Genomic DNA, 23,453 nt, shown 5'->3' with positions numbered 1-23,453 from the left:
CAACTGTCACGTACCTGGTAGGTTTTGAGCCCGAAGTGCAGAGAAGGACCTCCCTTACAGCTCCAACTCCTGTTCCTCTGGAATGGAGACAGAAGGCCAGGAGTGAGGAGTGGTATGGGTGCCTGGCAGGATCGACAGTCACCGGAAGTTCAGGAGTGGTGGCACCCTCTGGATCCAGAAGCTGAAGAGGAAGCTGGAATGCAGAGAGGACCCGGAGCCACAGCAGGTAAGGAAGCAGGTAAGGAAGCAGGTAAGTAAGCAGGTAAGTAAGCAGGACTGGAACCAGGAACAAAGCAGCAGGTAGTAGCCTGGAACACTGGACTGGAACCAGGAACAAAGCAGCAGGTAGTAGCCTGGAACGCTGGACTGGAACCAGGAACAAGCAGCGGGTAGTAGCCTGGAACGCTGGACTGGAACCAGGAACAAAGCAGCAGGTAGCAGCCTGGAACGCTGGACTGGAACCTGGAACAAGGCAGCAGGTAGTAGACTGGAACGCTGGACTGGAGCCAGGAACAAGGCAGCAGGTAGTAGACTGGAACGCTGGACTGGAACCAGGAACAAGGCAGCAGGTAGTAGACTGGAACGCTGGACTGGAACCAGGAACAAGGCAGCAGGTAGTAGACAGGAACGCTGGACTGGAACCAGGAACAAGGCAGCAGGTAGTAGACTGGAACGCTGGACTGGAACCAGGAACAAGGCAGCAGGTAGTAGACTGGAACGCTGGACTGGAACCAGGAACAAGGCAGCAGGTAGTAGACTGGAACGCTGGACTGGAACCAGGAACAAGGCAGCAGGTAGTAGACTGGAACGTTGGACTGGAACCAGGAACAAGGCAGCAGGTAGTAGACTGGAACGCTGGACTGGAACCAGGAACAAGGCAGCAGGTAGTAGACTGGAACGCTGGACTGGAACCAGGAACAAGGCAGCAGGTAGCAGACTGGATACAGGTATCAGACTGAGGGATGGTCAAACAAGCCGGAGGTCGGTATCGGTCGATCAGCAGAGGTACCAGGGACAACACAGAGGGATGGTCAGGCAAGCCAAGAGGGTCTGGTGCAGGCGGAAAGCAGGATGGTCTAACAGGAAGCCGGGTCAGATAGCAGAGTACACAGGTCAGATCAGGTTAAGGCACACGGAACGCTGTAGAGCAGACAGCGGGGATAGAGTGTGACAGGCCGGTTTAAATAGCCCACCTGGCACTAGCGGGAGTGCGCGCGCCCATGCGTGACAGCACCCATGAACGCGCGCAGTGGAACCCGCGGCCGTGTCCCCTTGCGTCTGGATCGCTGATTACTGGCAGGATCTTCATGACATTGCCCCCCCCAAGGGGCAGCCTCCGGATGCCCCTTTGAAGGAATTTCTCCGGATGGGCTCTTTTAAAAGATTGCAAAAGATTTTCAGCATGAATATTATCCTCGGGTTCCCAAGAATTTTCTTCTGGGCCGAACCCCCTCCATTTTATCAGAAATTGATTTTGGTTGCCTCTTCTCCTATGGTCCATGATAGCCTCCAACTCGAATTCTTCCTCCCCATCTACCAAAATTGGATCAGGAGGATCCGTACTTCGGCCTGGAAATGGGTTAGAAACAGAGGGTCTGGGTAGAGACACATGAAATACTGGAGGCACTTTTAATGAATCCGGGAGTTCAAGTTCGTATGCCACCTCATTAATTCTTCGCTTGTCAGGAAATGGTCCAAGAAACTTGGGACCCAGTTTCTTTGATGGGCAAGCCATCCTGAGATTTACTGTAGACAACCATACCTGGTCCCCGGGTGTAAGTAACAGCTCACCTCGTCTCTTCTTATCAAAAGTTGCTTTATTATACTCCTGGGTCCTGGTCATGGTCTCCTGCAAAACTTGATTGTTGGAAGTGAAGAAGTCCAACCTCTCCTGAACTGCGGATACTGTGCACTCTGGAAGAGAATTAGGCAGAAATGAAGGGTGGAAACCATAATTTGCAAAAAAATGGGGTTTGTTTGATAGCGGAATGAATAGAGTTGTTGTAGGCGAACTCAGCCAATGGAAGAACAGAAATCCAATCATCTTGGGCAAATGAAGAGAAACAGCGTAAATATTATTCAAGAGTCTGGTTTGTTCTCTCTGTTTGCCCATTAGTCTGGGGATGATAAGCAGATGAAAATGAGAGGTCAATCTTCAATGTTTTGCACAGAGACCTCTAGAATCGGGAGGTAAACTGTACCCCCCGATCTGAAACGATATTAACTGGTACCCCATGGAGCCTGATGACTTCTCTAATGAATGCCTGTGCCGTTTCTGTAGCTGAGGGGGTGCCCTTCATTGGGACAAAGTGGGCCATCTTCGACAACCGGTCTACTATGACAAAAATTGAGGTGATGCCCCCAGCCGGAGGTAATTCCACAATAAAATCTATAGAAAGCATCTTCCAAGGCCTATCTGGGACAGGTAATTGCTTTAGCAAACCCCATGCCTTGGTCCTGTGCCCCTTGTTCCTGATACAGGTGGTACAGGATTCAACAAATCTCCTACAATCCTCACGTAACTGAGGCCACCAAAAGGTACGCTGTACCAGATCAGTAGTCTTAGCCACTCCAAAATGCCCAGCCAATGCATGGTCATGACAGAGTTCTAGTACTGAAACTCGTAGTTCTTCAGGTATAAAGATCCTATTCTCGTGCCACAATAACCCATCCTTAACTTGGAGTTCTGACCTAATGGAAGATCCCAACTCTGCGGAAGTCTGCTTAATCTGGGAAAGCAGGTCTCCCTGAAGCAAAAGAAAATTCCCCGGGGACAGAATGGTGTCCGGAGGGGAAACCTCTTGGGGCTTGTGAAACATCCTGGATAGGGCATCAGGCTTGGTATTCTTGGAGCCAGGGCGATAAGTGACATGAAAGGAGAACCTGGAGAAAAAGAGGGCCCACCTGGCTTTGCGTGGCTTCAACCTTTTTGCAGACCTCAAATACTCCAGGTTCTTATGATCTGTAAAAATTAAGACAGGATGAGCGGCACCCTCTAGCAGATAGCGCCACTCCTCCAACGCTGATTTGATAGCCAATAACTCTCTGTCACCTACATCATAATTTCTCTCTGCCGTGGACAATTTACGAGAGAAGAAGGCCACAGGATATAACAGGGCCTTAGTTCCCTGTCTTTGGGACAACACTGCCCCTACTGCAATTTTGGATGCGTCCACCTCTAGTACAAATAGCAGAGAGGAATCTGGATGTTTTAGCACGGAAGCAGAAGTAAAAAGGCCCTTGAGTCTCGAAAGCCTTTTGAGCCTCAGCAGACCAGTGGAAACGTGTACCCTGTTTAGTTAGCTGTGTGATGATGGCTGAAAACCCCTTAATAAATTTACGGTAAAAATTAGCGAATCCAACGAATCGCTGGATCCCCTTCTCATCTATCGGGACTGGCCAGTCTAGCACTGCAGTGACCTTTTGAGGGTCCATCTTAATGCCCTTGCTGGAAATGATTAACCCCAAAAATGGAATACTTTCCTGTTCAAATTCACATTTCTCAGCTTTTGCATATAGACCGTGTTGTCGAAGCCGGCCCAACACACTTCTGACGTGCCTGCGATGGGATTCAAGGGAACAAGAAAAAATTAGTATGTTGTCTAAATAGACGATAACAAACAGATCTAGAAAGTCTCGTAAAACATCATTGATGAAGTACTGGAATGTAGCAGGGGCATTACACAGACCGAACGGCATCACAAGGTATTCAAAATGTCCATAACTGGTACGAAAGGCGGTCTTCCATTCGTCTCCGTCCCTAATACGAACCAAATTGTAGGCTCCGCGGAGGTCAAGCTTAGTGAATATGGTAGCTGTCCCAAGTCTTTGGAACAACTCTGGTACCAGGGGAAGAGGGTAACGGTTCTTTACAGTGATTTTTTTCAGCTCGCGGTAATCTACACATGGTCTGAGGGTCTTGTCTTTCTTTTGTACGAAGAAGATACCTGCACCTGCTGGAGACGTGGATGGACGAATGAAGCCTTTCTTTAGATTCTCATCAATATATTCTTTTAAAGCCCCTTGTTCCACTTCCGTCAAAGGAAATATTCTTCCAAAAGGTATCTTAGCACCGGGGAGTAATTCGATAGGACAGTCATAGGCCCGGTGAGGGGGTAAGACCTCTGCCCCCTGCTTGCTGAATACATCTAAGAAATCATGATATGCAGAAGGGATGGAAAGGTGTAGACTAGGATCTGTGTTCAAACAGAGCAGGGTAGGGTTCTCCTGAGTGTTCTGAAGTCTACAAGACTGTTGGCAATATGGGGAAGAAAAGGTAACTTCACCTGTGATCCAATTAATGTCAGGATTGTGGGCCTGTAACCATGGCATGCCGAGGATTATGGGGAACAGAGGTGAAGCGATGATATCTAAGCGTAACAGTTCTTGATGAGAATTGGAGATGGAGATGGAGACGGGTATTGGAACAGTCTCTTGGGTAACAGGCCCAGACTTAATGGCTGTTCCATCAGCTAGATGGATGGAAAGTTCATGGGCTTTAGGCAACAGAGGTATCCGGTGTTGGGTAGCAAAAAGAGAATCCATGAAACAGCTGCAAGCTCCAGAGTCAATAATGGCGGTTATTTGCAGAGTCTCTCCTGGAAGCTGTAACAGGAGAGAGAGAGCAAGGTGAGTAGTGTTCTTAACCAGAGGTGCAACATAGTCAGTGGACAGGGATAGGTACTTACGGAGTTTAAGGGGACAGTTCCTGACATAGTGCCCAGGTTCCCCACAATACAGGCACAGATTATTCACTCGACGACGTTGTCGTTCTTCCTGGGTAAGAGAAGGCCGCAGAACCCCTAATTGCATTGGCTCAGGTGGGTTAAACGTAGAGATTGGTGGTGCTGGTGACGTATGATGGGGAACTTTAGGGGTAACCCAAGTTGGGCGAGAAGTTCCCATAGCTCTCTCAGTCCTACATTCTCTTAGACGTCGATCGATCTGGATGGTTAGATCAATCAATGCATTCAAAGTCTGTGGGGTACCCACCCTGGCCAATTCATCCTTCAGAGAGTCAAAGTCCCATTCGAAACTGATAGCGGAGAGCCGCATCATTCCAATTTGTGTCCGCACTCCATTTTCTGAATTCCGCCACATAGTCCTCTGCAGCCCTGCGACCCTGCTGAAGGGTGTGCAAAGCCGCTTCTGCAGTCACGGACAGCTGGGGGTCATCATACAGCTGACCTAGTGCGTAAAAGAAGGTGGAGAGATTAGTCAGGGATACGTCCTTTTGCTCCAAGAGGCGGTGGGCCCAGGTTTGGGGGTCACCAGAAAGCAGAGAGATTACGTAGCCCACCTTAGTAGCCTCCAGGGAAAAGGTACGTGGCTGAAGAGCAAAGAACAATTCACAGGAGTTGCGGAAAGCCTTGAATTTGAGGCGATTTCCGGAGAAACGTTCAGGCGTCGGGACCTTGGGTTCTGGAGGGAGCATCACCACTGTTGAGAAAGGCCCGACTGAAGGAGCAGGAGCGGAAGGAACTCCCTGAGCCCCAATGGGATTAGACAAGGTTAACACTCGTTCCTCCAGCCTGGTGTATACTTGCTGTAGATTCTTGACTACTTCAGTCAATCCTGCCAGGTGTGCACAAAGTTCCTCCATGGGAGACGTTCCCTGCTCAGACTCAGACATGGCTGTCTGCTACTGTCACGTACCTGGTAGGTTTTGAGCCCGAAGTGCAGAGAAGGACCTCCCTTACAGCTCCCACTCCTGTTCCTCTGGAATGGAGACAGAAGGCCAGGAGTGAGGAGTGGTATGGGTGCCTGGCAGGATCGACAGTCACCGGAAGTTCAGGAGTGGTGGCACCCTCTGGATCCAGAAGCTGAAGAGGAAGCTGGAATGCAGAGAGGACCCGGAGCCACAGCAGGTAAGGAAGCAGGTAAGTAAGCAGGTAAGTAAGCAGGACTGGAACCAGGAACAAAGCAGCAGGTAGTAGCCTGGAACGCTGGACAGGAACAAAGCAGCAGGTAGTAGCCTGGAACGCTGGACTGGAACCAGGAACAAAGCAGCAGGTAGTAGCCTGGAACGCTGGACTGGAACCTGGAACAAGGCAGCAGGTAGTAGACTGGAACGCTGGACTGGAACCAGGAACAAGGCAGCAGGTAGTAGACTGGAACGCTGGACTGGAACCAGGAACAAGGCAGCAGGTAGTAGACTGGAACGCTGGACTGGAACCAGGAACAAGGCAGCAGGTAGTAGACTGGAACGCTGGACTGGAACCAGGAACAAGGCAGCAGGTAGTAGACTGGAACACTGGACTGGAACCAGGAACAAGGCAGCAGGTAGTAGACTGGAACGCTGGACTGGAACCAGGAACAAGGCAGCAGGTAGTAGACTGGAACGCTGGACTGGAACCAGGAACAAGGCAGCAGGTAGTAGACTGGAACGCTGGACTGGACTGAACTGCATTTCCCCCTATTCAGTTGCTGCCTTGACTTCTTTGCAGGATCAAGCTGGAAAGAAAACCGGTAATTCTGGCAGCACCAGCATGGCCCAGAAGGTCATGGTATGCAGAGGTCGTAAAGATGGCAGTGGAGTATCTGTGGTCCCTTCCACTAAGGCGAGACCTGCTCTCACAGGGGTCGATATTCCATCCTACTTTACGAATGCTACATTTAACGGCCTGGCTATTGAGACCCACATTCTGAAAAGACGTGGGCTTTCCAGGGCAGTTATTTCTACTTTAATGCTAGGAAGCCAGCTTCTAGAGCTATATATTATAGAGTCTGGAAAGCTTATGTTTCCTGGTGTGAATCCAAGGGTTGGCACCCTCTGAGATATATTATAGGCAGAATTCTTGCCTTTCTACAAGTAGGCGTAGAGATGAAGTTGGCCCTGAGTACTATTAAGGGCCAAGTCTCAGCCTTATCAATTTTATTTCAAAGACCACTTGCTACGCATTCTATAGTCCGGGGTTTCATGCGAGGAGTGATGCGGATTAATCCGCCAGTTAAATCACCCTTAAGCCCTTGGGACTTGAATTTAGTTTTGTCAGTGTTACAAAAACCGCCATTCAAACCATTACAGCATGTTCCCTTAGTCCTTCTGACTAGGAAGCTGATATTTCTTTCTCGTACATCGCGGGACACAGAGCCTCAGTAATTACTGATGGGTTATATAGGGTATCACTAGGTGATTGGAAACTGGCACACTCTAAACAGGAAGTTGAACCCCCTATATAATCCCTCCCCTTACAGGGATACCTCAGTTTTTTCGCCAGTGTCTTAGGTGTTGGTCACGTGTAAAGATGTGCTGTGCTGAGCTCCAAAGGGAATATCCTATATCCTATAATGGGGCAAGCCATGCAAACCGGATCCATCTCAAGGTGTCCTTTTTAGGCCGAATTGGATGGTACCCGGGCCTCGTGTCCAAAGAAACGAGGTCTTACCTGTAACGCTTCTCTTTTTAGAGAGCTGGACCCCGCATTTCAGAATTTGGTTTTCTAGCCTTATTCTTGCCAGGGTGCTTTACAGGCCCAGAACTGTGGATTCTCCTTTTATAGGGGGCCCCTGTCTCTGAAGGTTTTCCAAACGGAGCCCGCTGTGAGAGGTGAAGATTGGGTCTGTATAACAGAACCCTGCAGCTGGATAAGGTGAGGGAGATTCCTCAGAATTTTTTAATTCTAGTAGGTTTCTCCTTTAAGTAAATGTATGCTATGCCTATTGTCGCCACCGGGGGCTGCCAAGAGCACATATCTTCACATGCTTGATTTGTCTGTCTCAGTGTTCATGCTGCACAGCTCCTCCAGCCGAGCTTCAGGTAGGATGGGATGGGGGGCTCTTCCTCAGGGATATTCCCCCCCAAGATTAGGGGGGCCGCGGTGGTCTGAAAGGCAGTAGTATACCGTGCTGCCGCCACTACTATTGGCAGATCCCATCATCTGCCGGCCTCTCTCCTTCCTCCTCCACTCCAGCCTCCCCTCCATGCTTGTCCCGGAGGGTCAGTTCGCGCAGGAAAGCGCACATTTTTTGAAAAAACGAGGAGGGGGCGGGAGGGGTGGTCAGAGGAGGGGGGGCGGAGCATTAGCACGACGTCCGGCGTGCTTAGACGCCCACATCGCCGGCTACAAAGGCTATATAAAGCATACTTTTTCAGGTGCACTCAGCCTGTGGAGGGACACAGAGCTGACGGTCGCATGTAAGGTGGCACACAGGCATTCTCCCAGGCAGCATTTACTTAGAAACATTTGACTGGGCATTGGTAGCAGCGAAAGTTGCTGTACTACATCGCACAGCAGTCAGTGTTTTATTTGTGTGATACCTCCCACCTTGTTGCTTTGCACTATGGATAGAAGAGGTACAAATACCCCAAAAACCAGAGGCTCTAGGGGTTCTCCCTCAGGCTCTGAGGACCCACCTTCTGCAGCGCCTCCCCCCCCCCCCCCCCCCGAAGGACCTGGGATGGCCGGCCAGGGAGAGCCGTTGGGGTCAGGGGCTGCATCTGCTTATGGCACTTCAGCCCCTGTGAATATTACGCAGGAGGTTTTTTCCTCAACCAGTAATGGACTAGAGGAAAGATTAATGGCCTTAATCGCATCTTCACTCAGTGGGAGAAAACGCGATAGGTCTTCCTCTGTTACCCAGGACCCTCAGGCAGAGGAACTCTGGGGGAAAAAGGAGAAGAATCCCTTTCAGAGGATCGGGATGGGACTGATGATTCCTCCTCCTGAGGAGTCAAGTGGAGAAGGGCCCTCTTCAGCTTCTCAGGATGTACAAATCCTTGCTGGATTGGTCTGCTCCACATTTAAATTACCCGTATCTGAGTCAGTTAAAGAACCCTCTTCTTCTTTGGGTTCACTGAAGCCTCCTCAAACAACACATGCTTTTCCTGTTCATAATTTACTAGAAAAGCCCATTTATTCTGAGTGGGATCACCCAGATAAACGTTTTTTTCCACCTAAAAAGTTTTCAACACTTTATCCTATGGAAGAAAAGTTTATAAAGAAGTGGGGGATACCGGCTGTTGACGCCGCCATTTTCTCCGTAAATAATAGTCTGACTTGTCCTGTAGACAATGCTCAGGGATCCTGTTGATAAAAAGATGCAATCCCTATTGAAAAATATTTTCTCCTTAGCAGGTTCAGTAGCTCAACCTGCAGTGGCAGCGATCAGAGTCTGTCAATACTTGAGAGACCATGTTAAGCAGGTCCTCAAAGTTCTTCCTGAACAGCAGGCCCAGGGGTTGGCTAACCTTCCAGCGGCCTTATGTTTTGCGGTTGACACTATCAGAGATTCTGTCATCCAAACCTCTCGTCTTTCACTTGGGTTGGTACATATGCGTAGAATCTTATGGTTGGAAAATTGGTCAGCCCAAGCACCATGTAAGAAGCTTCTGACTGGATTTCCTTTTCGTGGTGCAAGGCTATTTGGAAAGGATTTGGACAATTATATCCAAAGGATCTCTAGTGGGAAAAGCACTCTCTTACCTGTTAAGAAAATGATTAAGCGTCCCTCTTTCAAACGGGCTCTTTCCCCTGTGCCAGGAGCATCAGCCTCCAGGCAGTCGCGACGGCCTCCTCCGTCAGGGTCAAGAAATAAGTTTCAGAGTCGACCCCAGGGACAAAAGAAGTCCTGGGGGAAGAAGCCTACTAGACAAGACGCTAAAGCCTCTTTTATGAAGGAGCGCCCCCGCTTGCTCGGGTGGGGGGAAGACTGCTACAGTTCTCAAAGCTCTAGCAGGAGGATTTCCAGGACAGATGGGTAATCTCCACGGTAACTCTAGGTTACAAACTGGAGTTCCAAGAATTCCCCTCTCCTCGTTTCCTCAGTTCAAATGTCCCCAGAGATCCAGAGAAAAGGAGTCGCTCCTTCTAGCATTGGAGCGACTATTGTCGCAAAAAGTCATCGTGGTAGTTCCCACGGAAGAACAAGCATTGCGATTTTATTCCAACCTTTTTACGGTTCAAAAACCAAATGGAGATGTCAGACCCATCCTGGATCTAAAGGATCTAAATCGATTCCTAAGGATTCGATCCTTTCGCATGGAATCAATCCGGTCAGTAGTCTCCATCCTACAGGGAGGAGAATTTCTGGCATCAATAGATCTCAGAGATGCGTATCTGCATGTACACATTTTTTCCTGCTCATCAAAAGTACTTGCGCTTCGAAATAGAAGGACGCCATTTTCAGTTTGTGGCCCTGCCTTTCGGGATAGCCACTGCACCTCGAGTGTTTACAAAGATCTTGGCTCTTCCTCTGTCCAGATTAAGGGCTCAGGGTATAACTGTCATAGCATACCTAGACGACCTGTTCTTGATAGACCGGTCAGTAGCCTGTTTGAGCAGGAACTTGATGACCACAGTCAACTACCTGGAACACCTAGGTTAGATCCTCAACCTAGAAAAATCTTTCTTAAAACCAGTAAGAAGACTAGAGTATTTGGGCCTGGTCATAGATACAAGCCAAGAGAAGGTATTTTATAGTTAAGTAGACTCTCAAGAATTAGTGTGAAGATTTGCCACCATCCCTAAATAGTACAAAAAGAACCTCCTATAAATGGGATTTTAAGGGCAAAATTATTAGAAAAAGGTTAAAAAAAGAGTACATTTTTATTTATACAAAATTTAAAAGGACAAATTTATACAAAGAACATGTGCACAGACAAGTACAGTTGGAGTGTGTTACAGAAATGACAAAAATTGTTAAATCCAACGCGAATCGAAATAATTAACTTTTTTAATCTTCTTCAGGGATAAATTTTTGCCATTATCTGAAAAGCACAAAATGTAATATAAGTATACATATATTTTATTTTACATTGCATACATATAAGATCTATGCTAAAATGCAAAAAAAGACTTACAAAGTAGTAGTTGACATAAAGGTTTCCAATGGATCATCAAACATTCACCCGATCTGTATAGGTCTTTTATCATGCAAAAGAACCCCCAGATAATAGAATCCAAAAAGAGGCGCCAAATTGAGCGAACCGCTTAACTAGATTGAAAGGGACGGTAATGTAGAATACTAGGAAAGAGACACACAGCATGTGGTAAACATATGGAAAAAAAAAAAAAAAAAAAAAAAAAAACCTTACATAAAATGTAGGGATTTTAGCGACATTCCAGTCAGGAGATATGTGATGAACAATACTTCAAATACAAGGACAACGAAAATTGAACGACTCCAGATGAAAATAGGGAGTCCCAGCCCTAGAAAGAATTAAAAAAAAAAATGAATTATGGAATGAAAAAAAAAAAAAAAAAAAAAGGATAAAAATAAAAAATATATATAATATAATAAATATTAAAAATATTGAAAAATAATGAATGAATGAAGGGGACTACACGGAGAGTTGAAAAAGGGGGGTCCCCGGATGACATGAGGGGAAACTTTCCCAGAATGAAGATCAGAGGTCTTAGGTGGTTCAAAAATATATATACAACAGCTCTATACTTATAACCAATTGGCAAAATGGTTAAAAGATCACATGGGAACCCCCAAAAAAGAGCCTCTCAAAAAAAAACAAAATCTCAGATAATAAAAAATGCATGAATGGGTCAATATGTAAATCAAAAGATCATAATTACAACTTACCACAAAAATGCTGTGTGTCTCCCCTGTATCTGAGCATGAAAACCGCCCAGGATCCACAGAACCAGCTCCAAAGAGGGAAGAGAATCCCTCTGTTTAGAGAAATAAAAGCACACTGCGGTCTTGATCCTCAAAGCAAGAGTTATTAGGATGACACTGGCGGCTCAGGGGTTCCCGGTGTTCTCCTTATAAAGCCCGTCCTTATGCGCTGCCCAGCGAGCGTCGGGGAATGACGCCACATCAAATGACGGCGGTGACGTCATTCCCTCCGCCCAGCTCGTAGAAGGGTGGCGTGAGTCAGCAGCACGACGTAAAGGGAGTGAGGCCGGCATCCAGCCACACCTATCCCCTTACCGTCTATGGGAAAAAAAAAAAAAAAGGAAAAAAGAAACACACATTGCTGACAGCGCCACAGTACAACGTCTCACATAGGATCCGAGGGAAGTACAATTAACCTCCAATCCATCTCTCCACAACACGGGATGTGTCCAACAAATAGAACAGTGGTTCCTGCCTAAGTATGTAGCAAAAAATTCAATAAATTATGAAAACATCTTTAGGTTGTAATGATCTTGAAATATCAAGACCATCTCAATCTAAAACTGGATGGGTAAGAAGGAAATAACCCATATCCAGTCTAAGGGCAGGACATCAGAGGGAAAAACCCAAAAGGGAAATGAACCCCCCGAAAGGAGAAATTAAAAAGCCCCCGACACAGGAAAACCACCCATAAACTGATAAGAAGTGCCAAGGGCACCCTGAACAGCAAGGGAGGAGAGATGGCCCCCAACTTAATGATGGGGGCCCCCCTGTGCCGGGTGCACGATATGACCACAGACCGGGGTGGATTAAATCCAAAGATCCATGGGAAACCCATTTCGTCATAAAAGAAACAATAAAAAATAAGCAACAAAAAGATATTATAATCAAATGATGAAGGAAAGAATTTTTATCTCATTTACATAATGTGATTACAAAGAGCGTATCTCATCCACAGAATGTAAAAAGAAAAAAACATTTTTTATATCTATGTATATGTTACCCCAATAGTCATCATCATTCCAGCTATTCACTTGCCGGCTAGGCCGAACAGGAGAGAACAAAGATGAGAGAAGGGAAAGGAAGAAAGGGTTCAAGAAGGCATAGGGGAGAGAATATGTCAAATTCTATTTAATCTGTTTTTCCAGAACTGAAGCCATCGAGGAAGGGCCTAAAGCTCTCTGCCTCATTGAGGCCTGGTGGGGTGGTGGCATCTAAATGCCTGATCCATCGCGTTTCACGTTGTAAAAGGGTTTTGTTCCAGTCCCCACCTCTAATGGGGACATGGATACGGTCCACAACAGTGAAGTGTACAGATGGCATCCTGTATCCATGCCACTTGGCTACATGTCTGCCAAGAGGGAGATACAGGTTGCCAATCTGCATGCTCTGCAGATGTTTACTGACACGTTGTCCAAATTCTTGGCAGGTTTTTCCAATATAGAAAGCCCCGCATTGACATTGTACCAAATATACCACCCCCCGAGTTTTGCAGTTAGCGAAGTGCTTAAGTTGGAAGCGTTCGCCATTTGGTAATAAAAAAGAAGTTCTCCTACCAATGACTTTACAGAAAGAGCAAGAACCACAGGTTTTACAGGGGTCCCGTCTTTGATTCCCCTTGTATTCGCTTTGAGTCAGTAAATCAGCTAAGGAACCTGCCTTCCTAAAGGTAATCTGGGGTTTTGGAGTGAGAAAGTTCCCCAAAATAGGATCATCGGTCAAAATTGACCAGTGTTTTGTAAGGATCTTCCTTATAGTATTGGGTTCATTGGAAAAACGCAGGATAATCCTTGCTGTATCATCCTGTTTGCGGATTTTAGTCTTGAAAATTAAAGCATGTCTGTCCTGATCTTTAACTTGGTTGAAAGCTTTTTTTAGGGAGGATTTCGTATATCCCCTTGTGAGTAATCTTTCGCTCAATTTATCTGCCTCACATTGGAAGGTTTCCATAGTGGTGCAGTTGCGTTTCAAGCGTAAGAATTGGCTGAAAGGTATAGATCTTTTAAGGGGTTCAGGATGGAAACTGTCGGCATGCAAAAGAGTATTGCTGGCAGTTTCCTTCCTGTAGAGTCTGCTGGCAAGCTTGCCTTTCTTGTCTTTATATATGGTAATGTCTAGAAAGTTAATTCGATAGTGATCATAGGACATAGTGAAAAACAAATTCAAAGTATTGTGGTTCATCGCTTTTAGACAACCTTTTAGGATGTCTTCTGGGCCATTCCATATCAAGAAAATATCATCTATGTATCTTTGCCATAAAATGATATGTTCAGTGTATATGGTTAGCTGATCATCAGTCAAAAATCCTTTTTCCCACTCTCCCAGGTACAGGTTTGCGTAAGAGGGGGCGCAACATGTCCCAATAGCAACACCCTGTACCTGGAGGTAGTGGGAACCCCTGGACAAAAACACATTGTGTCGCAGGATGAAGTCAAACATCTCAAGTATAAATTTGTTAAATTTCCTTTCAGTCGTTGCCTTTTGATGTAACACACGACTGACAGCAGCTACCCCCAGGTCGTGTGGTATGCTGTTATATAGTGACTCAACGTCTATGGTCACTAGAATGGCTGAATCAGGGATCACCAAATCCTCCAAGACCTGTAAAAGATGGATGGTACCTGGCACAGGGGGGCCCCCACCATTAAGTTGGGGGCCATCTCTCCTCCCTTGCTGTTCAGGGTGCCCTTGGTGCTTCTTATCAGTTTATGGGTGGTTTTCCTGTGTCGGGGGCTTTTTAATTTCTCCTTTCGGGGGGTTCATTTCCCTTTTGGGTTTTTCCCTCTGATGTCCCGCCCTTAGACTGGATATGGGTTATTTCCTTCTTACCCATCCAGTTTTAGATTGAGATGGTCTTGATATTTCAAGATCATTACAACCTAAAGATGTTTTCATAATTTATTGCTACATACTTAGGCAGGAACCACTGTTCTATTTGTTGGACACGTCCCGTGTTGTGGAGAGATGGAGTGGAGGTTAATTGTACTTCCCTCGGATCCTATGTGAGACGTTGTACTGTGGCGCTGTCAGCAATGTGTGTTTCTTTTTTCCTTTTTTTTTTTTTTCCCATAGACGGTAAGGGGATAGGCATGGCTGCATGCCGGCCTTACTCCCTTTACGTCGTGCTGCTGACTCACGCCGCCCTTCTACGAGCTGGGCGGAGGGAATGACGTCACCGCCGTCATTTGATGCGGCGTCATTCCCCGACGCTCGCTGGGCAGCGCATAAGGACGGGCTTTATAAGGAGAACGCCGGGAACCCCTGAGCCGCCAGTGTCATCCTAATAACTCTTGCTTTGAGGATCAAGACCGCAGTGTGCTTTTATTTCTCTAAACAGAGGGATTCTCTTCCCTCTTTGGAGCTGGTTCTGTGGATCCTGGGTGGTTTTTATGCTCAGATACAGGGGAGACACACAGCATTTTTGTGGTAAGTTGTAATTATGATCTTTTGATTTACATATTGACCCATTCATGCATTTTTTATTATCTGAGATTTAGTTTTTTTTGAGAGGTTCTTTTTTGGGGGTTCCCATGTGATTTTTTTTTTTCATGTGATCTTTTAACCATTTTCCCAATTGGTTATAAGTATAGAGCTGTTGTATATATTTTTGAACCGCCTAAGACCTCTGATCTTCATTCTGGGAAAGGTTCCCCTCATGTCATCCAGGGGACCCCCCTTTTTCAACTCTCCGTGTAGTCCCCTTCATTCATTCATTATTTTTCAATATTTTTAATATTTATTATATTATATATATTTTTTATTTTTATCCTTATTTTTTTTTTTTTTTTATGTTCATTCCATAATTCATTTTTTTTTTAAATTCTTTCTAGGGCTGGGACTCCCTATTTTCATCTGGAGTCATTCAATTTTCGTTGTCCTTGTATTTGAAGTATTGTTCATCACATATTTCCTGATTGGAACGTCGCTAAAATCCCTACATTTTATGTAAGGTTTTTTTTTTTTTTTTTTTTCCATATGTTTACCACATGCTGTGTGTCTCTTTCCTAGATTCTACATTACCGTCCCTTTCAATCTAGTTAAGCGGTTCGCCGCTTGTTTCAATTTGGCGCCTCTTTTTGGATTCTATTATCTGGGAGTTCTTTTGCATGATAAAAGACCTATACAGATCGGGTGAATGTTTGATGATCCATTGGAAACCTTTATGTCAACTACTACTTTGTAAGTCCTTTTTTTGCATTTTAGCATAGATCTTATATGTATGCTATGGAAAATGTAAAATAAAATATATGTATACTTATATTACATATTGTGCCTTTCAGATAATGGCAAAAATTTATCCCTGAAGAAGATTACAAAAGTTAATTATTTCGAAACGCGTTGGATTTAACAATTTTTGTCATTTCTGTAACACACTTCAACTGTACTTGTCTGTGCACATGTTCTTTGTATAAATTTGTCCTTTTAAATTTTGTGTAAATAAAAATTTACTCTTTTTTTTTAACCTTTTTCTAATAATTTTGCCCTTAAAATCCCATTTATAGGAGGTTCTTTTTGTAAGAGAAGGTATTTTTACCTCAGGCAAAGATCAGTGCCTTAAGAGAGCTGATTCAGGTAATCAGGACCAAAAAGAGTCCTTCTGTCTGTCTTTGTATGAGGCTGCTGGGAAAGATGGTGGCTTCATTTGAAGCAGTTCCCTATGCTCAGTTTCACTCAAGACTGCTGCAACACAGTATCCTGTCTGCTTGGAACAAGAAGGTACAGGCATTAGATTTTCCGATGTACCTGTCTCGTGCAGTACGTCAGAGCCTCTGTTGGTGGTTAATACCCAAAAACCTGCAGAAGGGGAAATCCTTTTTACCGGTTACCTGGACGGTGGTAACAACAGATGCCAGTCTTTCAGGTTGGGGAGCAGTTCTGGAACAGTCTGGGATCCAGGGGGAATGGTCCGAAATCAAGAAGACCTTACCCATCAACATTCTGGAGATCCGTGCGGCATATCTAGCCCTAAGGGCCTGGACTCTCAGGCTACAGGGTTGCCCTGTCAGGATCCAGTCCGACAATGCCACAGCAGTGGCTTATATCAATCATCAGGGAGGCACCAGGAGTCGTGCAGCTCAGAGAGAGGTGAACCAGATTTTAGTCTGGGCAGAAAAGCATGTGCCATGCATATCGGCAGTTTTCATTCCAGGGATAGAGAACTGGCAGGCGGACTATTTGAGTCGCCAACGGTTAGTCCCGGGGGAATGGTCTCTTCACCCCGATATCTTTTGGGCCATATGCCAAAGATGGGGGTACCAGATGTAGATCTCTTTGCGTCCAGGATCAACAACAAGGTCGACAAGTTTGTGGCAAGAACAAGGGATCCTCTTGCATACGGGACAGATGCATTGGTGATTCCGTGGCATCAGTTCTCACTGATTTATGCGTTTCCTCCTATTATGCTACTGCCACGGCTCCTTCGCAGGATCCGGCAGGAAAAGAAGTCGGTACTTTTGGTGGCCCCAGTGTGGCCCAGAAGAGCTTGGTACGCAGAGATAGTAAGAATGACAGTGGGTTCCCCGTGGACCCTACCGTCACGTCCAAACCTATTATCTCAAGGTCCAGTATTCCATCCTGCCTTACAAACGCTAAGTTTGGCTGTTGAGACCCACGTTCTGATTAGTCGTGGGCTTTCAGGTCCTCTGATCTCTACTTTAATCAATGCTAGGAAGCCAGCTTCCAGAGTGATTTATCATAGAGTTTGGAGGAATTATGTATCCTGGTGGGAAGCCAGGGGTTGACATCCCAGAAAATATGTAATTGGTAGAATTCTTGACTTTCTACAAATAGGATTAGAGATGAAGCTGGCCTTGAGTACCATCAAGGGCCAGGTCTCGGCCTTATCAGTGTTATTTCAACATCCACTTGGTTCTCATTCCTTGGTCCGAAGCTTTATGCAAGGGGTGACGCATCTTAATCCTCCAGTTAAAGCGCCCCTAAACCCCTGGGACTTGAATTTGGTTCTGTCGGTTTTACAGAAACAGCCTTTTGAGCCCATACGTCAGATTCACCTGGTCTTATTGACAAGGAAGTTAATTTTCCTGGTAGCCATTTCTTCTGCTAGAAGAGTATCAGAGTTAGCAGCCCTTTCCTGTAAAGAGCCTTATTTGATCATGCATAAGGATAGAGTGGTATTGTCATCCTAGCTTTCTACCGAAGGTGGTTTCAGATTTCCATCTAAACCAAGATATTGTTCTGCCTTCCTTTTTTCCAGATCCCTGTTCCTCGGAAGAAAGGTCACTACATTCTTTGGATGTAGTAAGGGCAGTCAGGACCTATCTGGAAGCAACTGCTCACGTTCGCAAAATGGATGTTTTGTTCATACTACCAGAAGGTCCCAATAGAGGGCAGGCAGCGTCAAGGTTTACTCTTTCGAAATGGATTCGACAAATGATTATTCAGGCTTACAGTTTGAAACAAAAAATTCCACCTTTTCAGGTCAAGGCACACTCCACAAGGGCGAATAGTGCCTCTTGGGCGGTGCGTCACCGGGCCTCTATGGCTCAAATCTGTAAGGCCGCAACCTGGTCTTCAGTCCATACATTCACCAGATTTTATCAGGTGTATGTGGGAAGGCATGAGGATATCGCCTTTGGGCGTAGTGTGCTTCAGGAAGCAGTATGAGGTCCTCAGGTCTGATTACACCCTACGTGTGTGGTCCTCTCCCCTCAAATAGCATTGCTCTGGGACGTCCCATCAGTAATTACTGAGGCTCTGTGTCCCGTGATGTACGAGAAAGAAAATAGGATTTTTTATAACAGCTTACCTGTAAAATCCTTTTCTTTTGATGTACATCACGGGACACAGAGGTCCCGCCCCTCTTCTAATACACTTATATTGCTTTGCTACAAAACTGAGGTATCCCTGTAAGGGGAGGGATTATATAGGGCGTTGAACTTCCTGTTTAGGGTATTGCAGTGTCCAATCACCTAAGTGATACCCTATATAACCCATCAGTAATTACTGAGGCTCTGTGTCCCATGACGTACATCAAAAGAAAAGGATTTTACAGTTAAGCTGTTATAAAAAATCCTATTTTTTTGGTTGCTATATCCTCAGCAAGGAGGGTTTCAGAATTGGCTGCTCTTTCCTGTAAAGAGCCATATTTGTTTATTCACAAGGACAGAGTGGTGTTGGGCCCTCGTCCAGGTTTTTTACCAAAAGTGGTCTCAGGTTTCCACCTGAACCAAGATATTGTCCTGCCGTTTTTTCCAAAACCATGTTGGTTGTTCATGAGGACAGAGTGGTGTTACGCCCTCGTCCAGGCTTTTTGCCAAAAGTGGTTTCAGGCTTTCATCTGAATGAAGATATTGTCCTGACATCGTTTTTTCCAAAACCATGTTCCAAAGAAGAAAAGTCACTACATTGTCTTGATGTGGTGAGAGCAGTGAAGATCTATTTGAAGAAAACTGCTCAGATTCGTAAGGCTGATGTCTTATTTATTCTGCCAGAGGGTCCTAAAAAAGGACAGGCAGCGTCAAAATCCACTGTGGCTAAGTGGATTCGGCAGGTTATAATTCAAACTTATGATTTAAAGGGAAAGATTCCCCCTTTTTAAGTTAAGGCGCACTCTGCCAGAGCGGTTGGTGCTTCTTGGGCAGTGCGTCACCAGGCCTCCATGTCTCAGATCTGCAAGGCCGTGACTTGGTCTTCAGTCCATACATTTACAAAATTTTATCAAGCAGATGTAAGATGGAATGAGGATATCTCCTTTGGGCACAGTGTGCTGCAGGCAGCAGTATAATTCCTCAAGGTCTGGGGGTGGCCTACGGGTTGTGTCTCCCTCTCCTCAAGTAGCATTGCTATGGGACATCCCACCAATTAATTACTTGAGGCTCTGTGTCCTATGATGTACGATAAAGAAAATAGGATTTTTAAAACAGCTTACCTGTAAAATCCTTTTTTTGGAGTACATCATGGGACACAGAGCTCCCGCCCCTATGTTTTATGGGGTGAGAGTATATTGCTTATATTGCTTAGCTACAAAAACTGAGGACTCCTGGAAGGAGAAGGGGTTATATAGGGTAGTCAACTTCCTGTACTGGTTATACCAGTGTCAACACCTGAAGGTAGGCCCATAACCCACCAAGTAATTACTTGAGGCTGTGTGTCCTATGATGTACTCCAAGAAAAGAATTTTACAGGTAAGCTGTTTTAAAAACCCTGTTTTTTTTTAAGGGACAGTGTAAAAATAAAAAAAATAAGAGAGAAATTTTTTTTTGGAGCACCCCATCCCTTTTGGGCTCATGCGCAGAAGCGAACGCATACGTAAGTTGCTCCCAAAAATGTAAACAGTGTTCAAAAACCACACATGTGATCCATAATCCTAGTGCAGCTCCTCCTCTATAACTCAAAAGAGGTAACCTGTAGAAATTTTTAAAGCGTCACCTAAGAAGATTTTTAAGTACCGTAGTTTGTCGCCATTCCACGAGCATGCACAATTTAAAGCATGACATGTTGGGTATCTATTTACTTGGCATAACATCATCTTTCACATTATACCAAATAATTCTCCATTTGTAACATGTTACAGCCATACTTAGGGTTTAACTTGTTAAAGATGCAACAGTCCCCGCACCCACTGATCCCCTGTTATGACAGCGAGCGGGGGATCTTCTCCCCGCACTCGCTGTCACAATTAAAAATGCGAATGTGAGAACTGCAAGTACCAGCAGCCGTTGCGGCTTGTAGTCCTTAATAAATTACCAGGGCGCTGTTGAGCGCTCTAGTTAGTTCATTGATTCTTCCTGTCTGTGTGTAACTGCCCGCTCTTACAAGGCATGAGTAGACAGCTTACACAGTCTGCAAGAGCCCTGCATTGCACCAGCGATCTGCTTTACAGGCTCCTAGTATAAAAAATAATAAATGCAAATTTTTTTTTTTTACCTGCAAAAAGATGTACATTTTTATGTTTTATTTTTTTTACAAAGGTGAACTTAACCACTTGCCATGCTTATCCATGGCTTATGAATCCATCCCCACCCTTGCCACATCTGTGCTCATCCATGCCTCATCTGTGCTCATCCATGCCTCATCTGTGCTCATCCATGCCTCATCTGTGCTCATCCATGCCTCATCTGTGCTCATCCTTGCCACATTCATGCCATGTCAGTGCTCATCCATGCCACATCAGTACTCATCCATGCCATATTCAAGCCACATCATTACTCATCCGTGCCACATCAGTGCTCATCCATCCCACATCAGTTCTCATCTGTGGCACATCCATGCCACATCAGTGCTCATCCATGCCACATCCTTGCTACTACAGTGCCTCACATGTGTAATAGGTAATCAAATTACATTTGAAATGTAATGCTCTAAAACACCTGATGGTGCTCCTTGCATGTTGGAGCTCTGTATGTGGGCAGGCTGTGAAAAAGTCTCAAACATGTGATATCGCCATACTCAGGAGGAGTAGCAGAATATATTTTGGGGTGTAATTATTGCTATGTACATGTTATGTGTTAGAAATGTCTTATACATGGACAACTTTGTGTAAAAAAAAAAAAAAAAAAAAAAAGTGTTTTCATTTTCTTTCCACATTTTCCAAAAACGTGTGGAAAAAAACGACATGTTCAAAAGACTCATGTTGCCTCATAGATTATACGTTGTGGTGTTTACTTTCAAAATGGGATAATTTTTGGGGCGTTTCCATTGTCTTGGGGCTCCAGGGCCTTCAAAAGTGTAAGAGGTAGTAGAGAAATTAAATGTGTAATGTATGTCCCTAGAACACCTGATGGTGCTCCCTGCATGTTGGGCCTCTGTATGTGGGCAGGTTGTGTAAAAGTCTCACACAGGTGGTATCGCCATACTCAGAAGGAGTAGTAGAATGTGTTTTGGAGTGTAGTTGCAAGTATGCATGTGCTGTGTGTGAGAAATAACCTATTAATATGACAATTTCGTGAAAAAAAAAAAAAAAAAATCTTAATTTTGCAAAGAATTGTGGGGAAAAAAAATACAACTTCAGATTAACTCACCATGCCTCTTACAATGTCTGCTTTCCAAAAAGGGCTCATTTGGGGGGTATTTGTACTTTCCTAGCTTGTTAGTCTCAAGAAATGAGAGAGGTCATCAGGTGTGATCAGGTGTCATCAAATTTCAGTGATTGACACCATAGCTTGTAGTTTCTTTAACTTTCACCAAGACAAAATAATATATACAAATTTTGGTTATTTTTACCAAAGATATATAGATATATATATTTTGGCCAAAATTTATGAGGAAAAATTGCGTTATTTTATAACCGAAACGAAGAAAAATGCATTTTTTTTTTTTACAAAATTTTCGATCTTTTTTTATTTATAGTGCACCCCCCCCCCCCCAAAAAAAAAAAAAAAAAAAAAACAGAGGTGATTACCACCAAAAGAAAGCTCTATTTGTGTGAAAAAAAGGACATAAATCTCATAAGGGCACAGTGTTGCATGACTGAGTAATTGTCATTCAAAATGTGAGAGCACTGAAAGCTGAAAATTGGTCTGGTTAGGAAGGGTGTTTAAGTGACAAGTGGTTAAAGTGTAAGTTCACCTTTTACAGTAAATCCACACCCACACCTCCCCCATTCCCGCTGTGAGACATTGGGTCACCGCTTTACCGGTCCAGGGATTTGAAATCCCTGCGGCTTTCTCTCCTCTTCTGCAGTGCTGACAGGACAGGCTATGCGGGTTCTAATTGGTCAGCACCATCCATGCGACGGCACAAGGTACATTTAGGAGATTAAGCTGCAGGGATTTCAAATCCCCGGCCCGGTGAAGCGGCGACCGAATGTGTCATAGAGGGTGATCGCGGAACCTCTGTATACCAGTTTAAGCTACAAACAAGCTAAGGTTTAACCTGCTTATATGTTGTCCTTCTTGCTTTCTAACTGTCCACATCACCAACATTCCACTGCAATTTTCTAAATTAAACCTTTCCATATGCATTACATATCTTCGTTTAGACACAGCAATATCATAACTACATCTCTGTGCTTCTCTATATAATGCAGGTAGATAATGGCTGGTGGTAGGGGCTTCCTGCCCAGTTACCCTTTCAAGAGCCTTCAGCATTTATGAATCAAAAAGTTGGATAAGCTCCAACACAGGATGGAACTGTGGGAGCCTAAGATAGTGCAGTGCCACGTCCTAAACAATAATGGTTAGATAAAGAACATGGAAAAATTGACTTTACGGGCACCAATTGTACAAAAATATAAAGTAAATTTTATTAAGCATTTATTACATAAAAAACATTCAAAATACTGCCTATAGCAGTGAACAACAGAACCTCTCCAATATGGATCAGAAAAATCAAAAACATGCCGTATGGGACATGAATGACTATACTACAGTGTAACATACAACAATGGCTTTACATGTTTTGCAAAAATCGCTTCTTCAGGAGGTTGATAAATATTCTAGGGAGAGAAAAAGAGGCAGTCAATAACAGCTATAGTAGTGTATGATGATGATAATATGTCTCAAAGGTGCAAGGGAACCCCACAGCAGCAGTCAGAGACCATAGACAGGGCATGCAGGAAATGCAGTGGGTGACATGTGGGGACGTGCCAGATTAGAACGATATACCAATGTAGCAATATAAATGCACCAGATATCTATGAAAGGTGCATAGCCTAAAAAGTAATAGGCAGTAATAGAGCAGCTCGCACAGTGTAGGTAGCAATGAACTTTAGGAATGCAGGAAGTTTCACAAGTTATATGAACCAGCACTGTATTGTTTCTTAAGCAAATGTCTCCCCCCTAGTGGCAGAGTATATCTGTGAAGCAAAACTTTGCGCACACTTCAGAACATGCTGCGAAATATATGGGAAAGACCTACCCACAGTGCCTCACTTACCTACCCATGAGGCCAAGTGAAAGAACTGCATGCTGGGGAGGGAAATA

The 23,453-nt window shown here is 44.8% G+C and overlaps 1 protein-coding gene across 6 annotated transcripts in view; it reads left to right on the top strand.

Moving 5' to 3' along the window:
- PNKP (polynucleotide kinase 3'-phosphatase) overlaps nucleotides 1-23,453 on the top strand; it is a 409,941-nt gene that overhangs the window by 5,586 nt on the left and 380,902 nt on the right. Inside the window, exon 2 of one of the 6 annotated variants that reach the window (XM_073602266.1) lies at nucleotides 15,580-15,750. The exons of the other annotated variants lie outside the window; for them this stretch is intronic. Within the exon in view, the coding sequence (XP_073458367.1) occupies nucleotides 15,678-15,750 (73 nt within the window). The 5' untranslated portion in view covers nucleotides 15,580-15,677. The remainder of the gene's footprint in view (nucleotides 1-15,579; nucleotides 15,751-23,453) is intronic. 6 annotated transcript variants of the gene reach the window in all.

The sequence above is a fragment of the Aquarana catesbeiana genome, linkage group LG10 (assembly GCF_042186555.1).
Source record: "Aquarana catesbeiana isolate 2022-GZ linkage group LG10, ASM4218655v1, whole genome shotgun sequence".
Lineage (NCBI taxonomy): Eukaryota > Metazoa > Chordata > Amphibia > Anura > Ranidae > Aquarana > Aquarana catesbeiana.
Note: the sequence above shows the minus strand (reverse complement) of the source record. Positions and strands in the feature narration are given on the sequence as shown.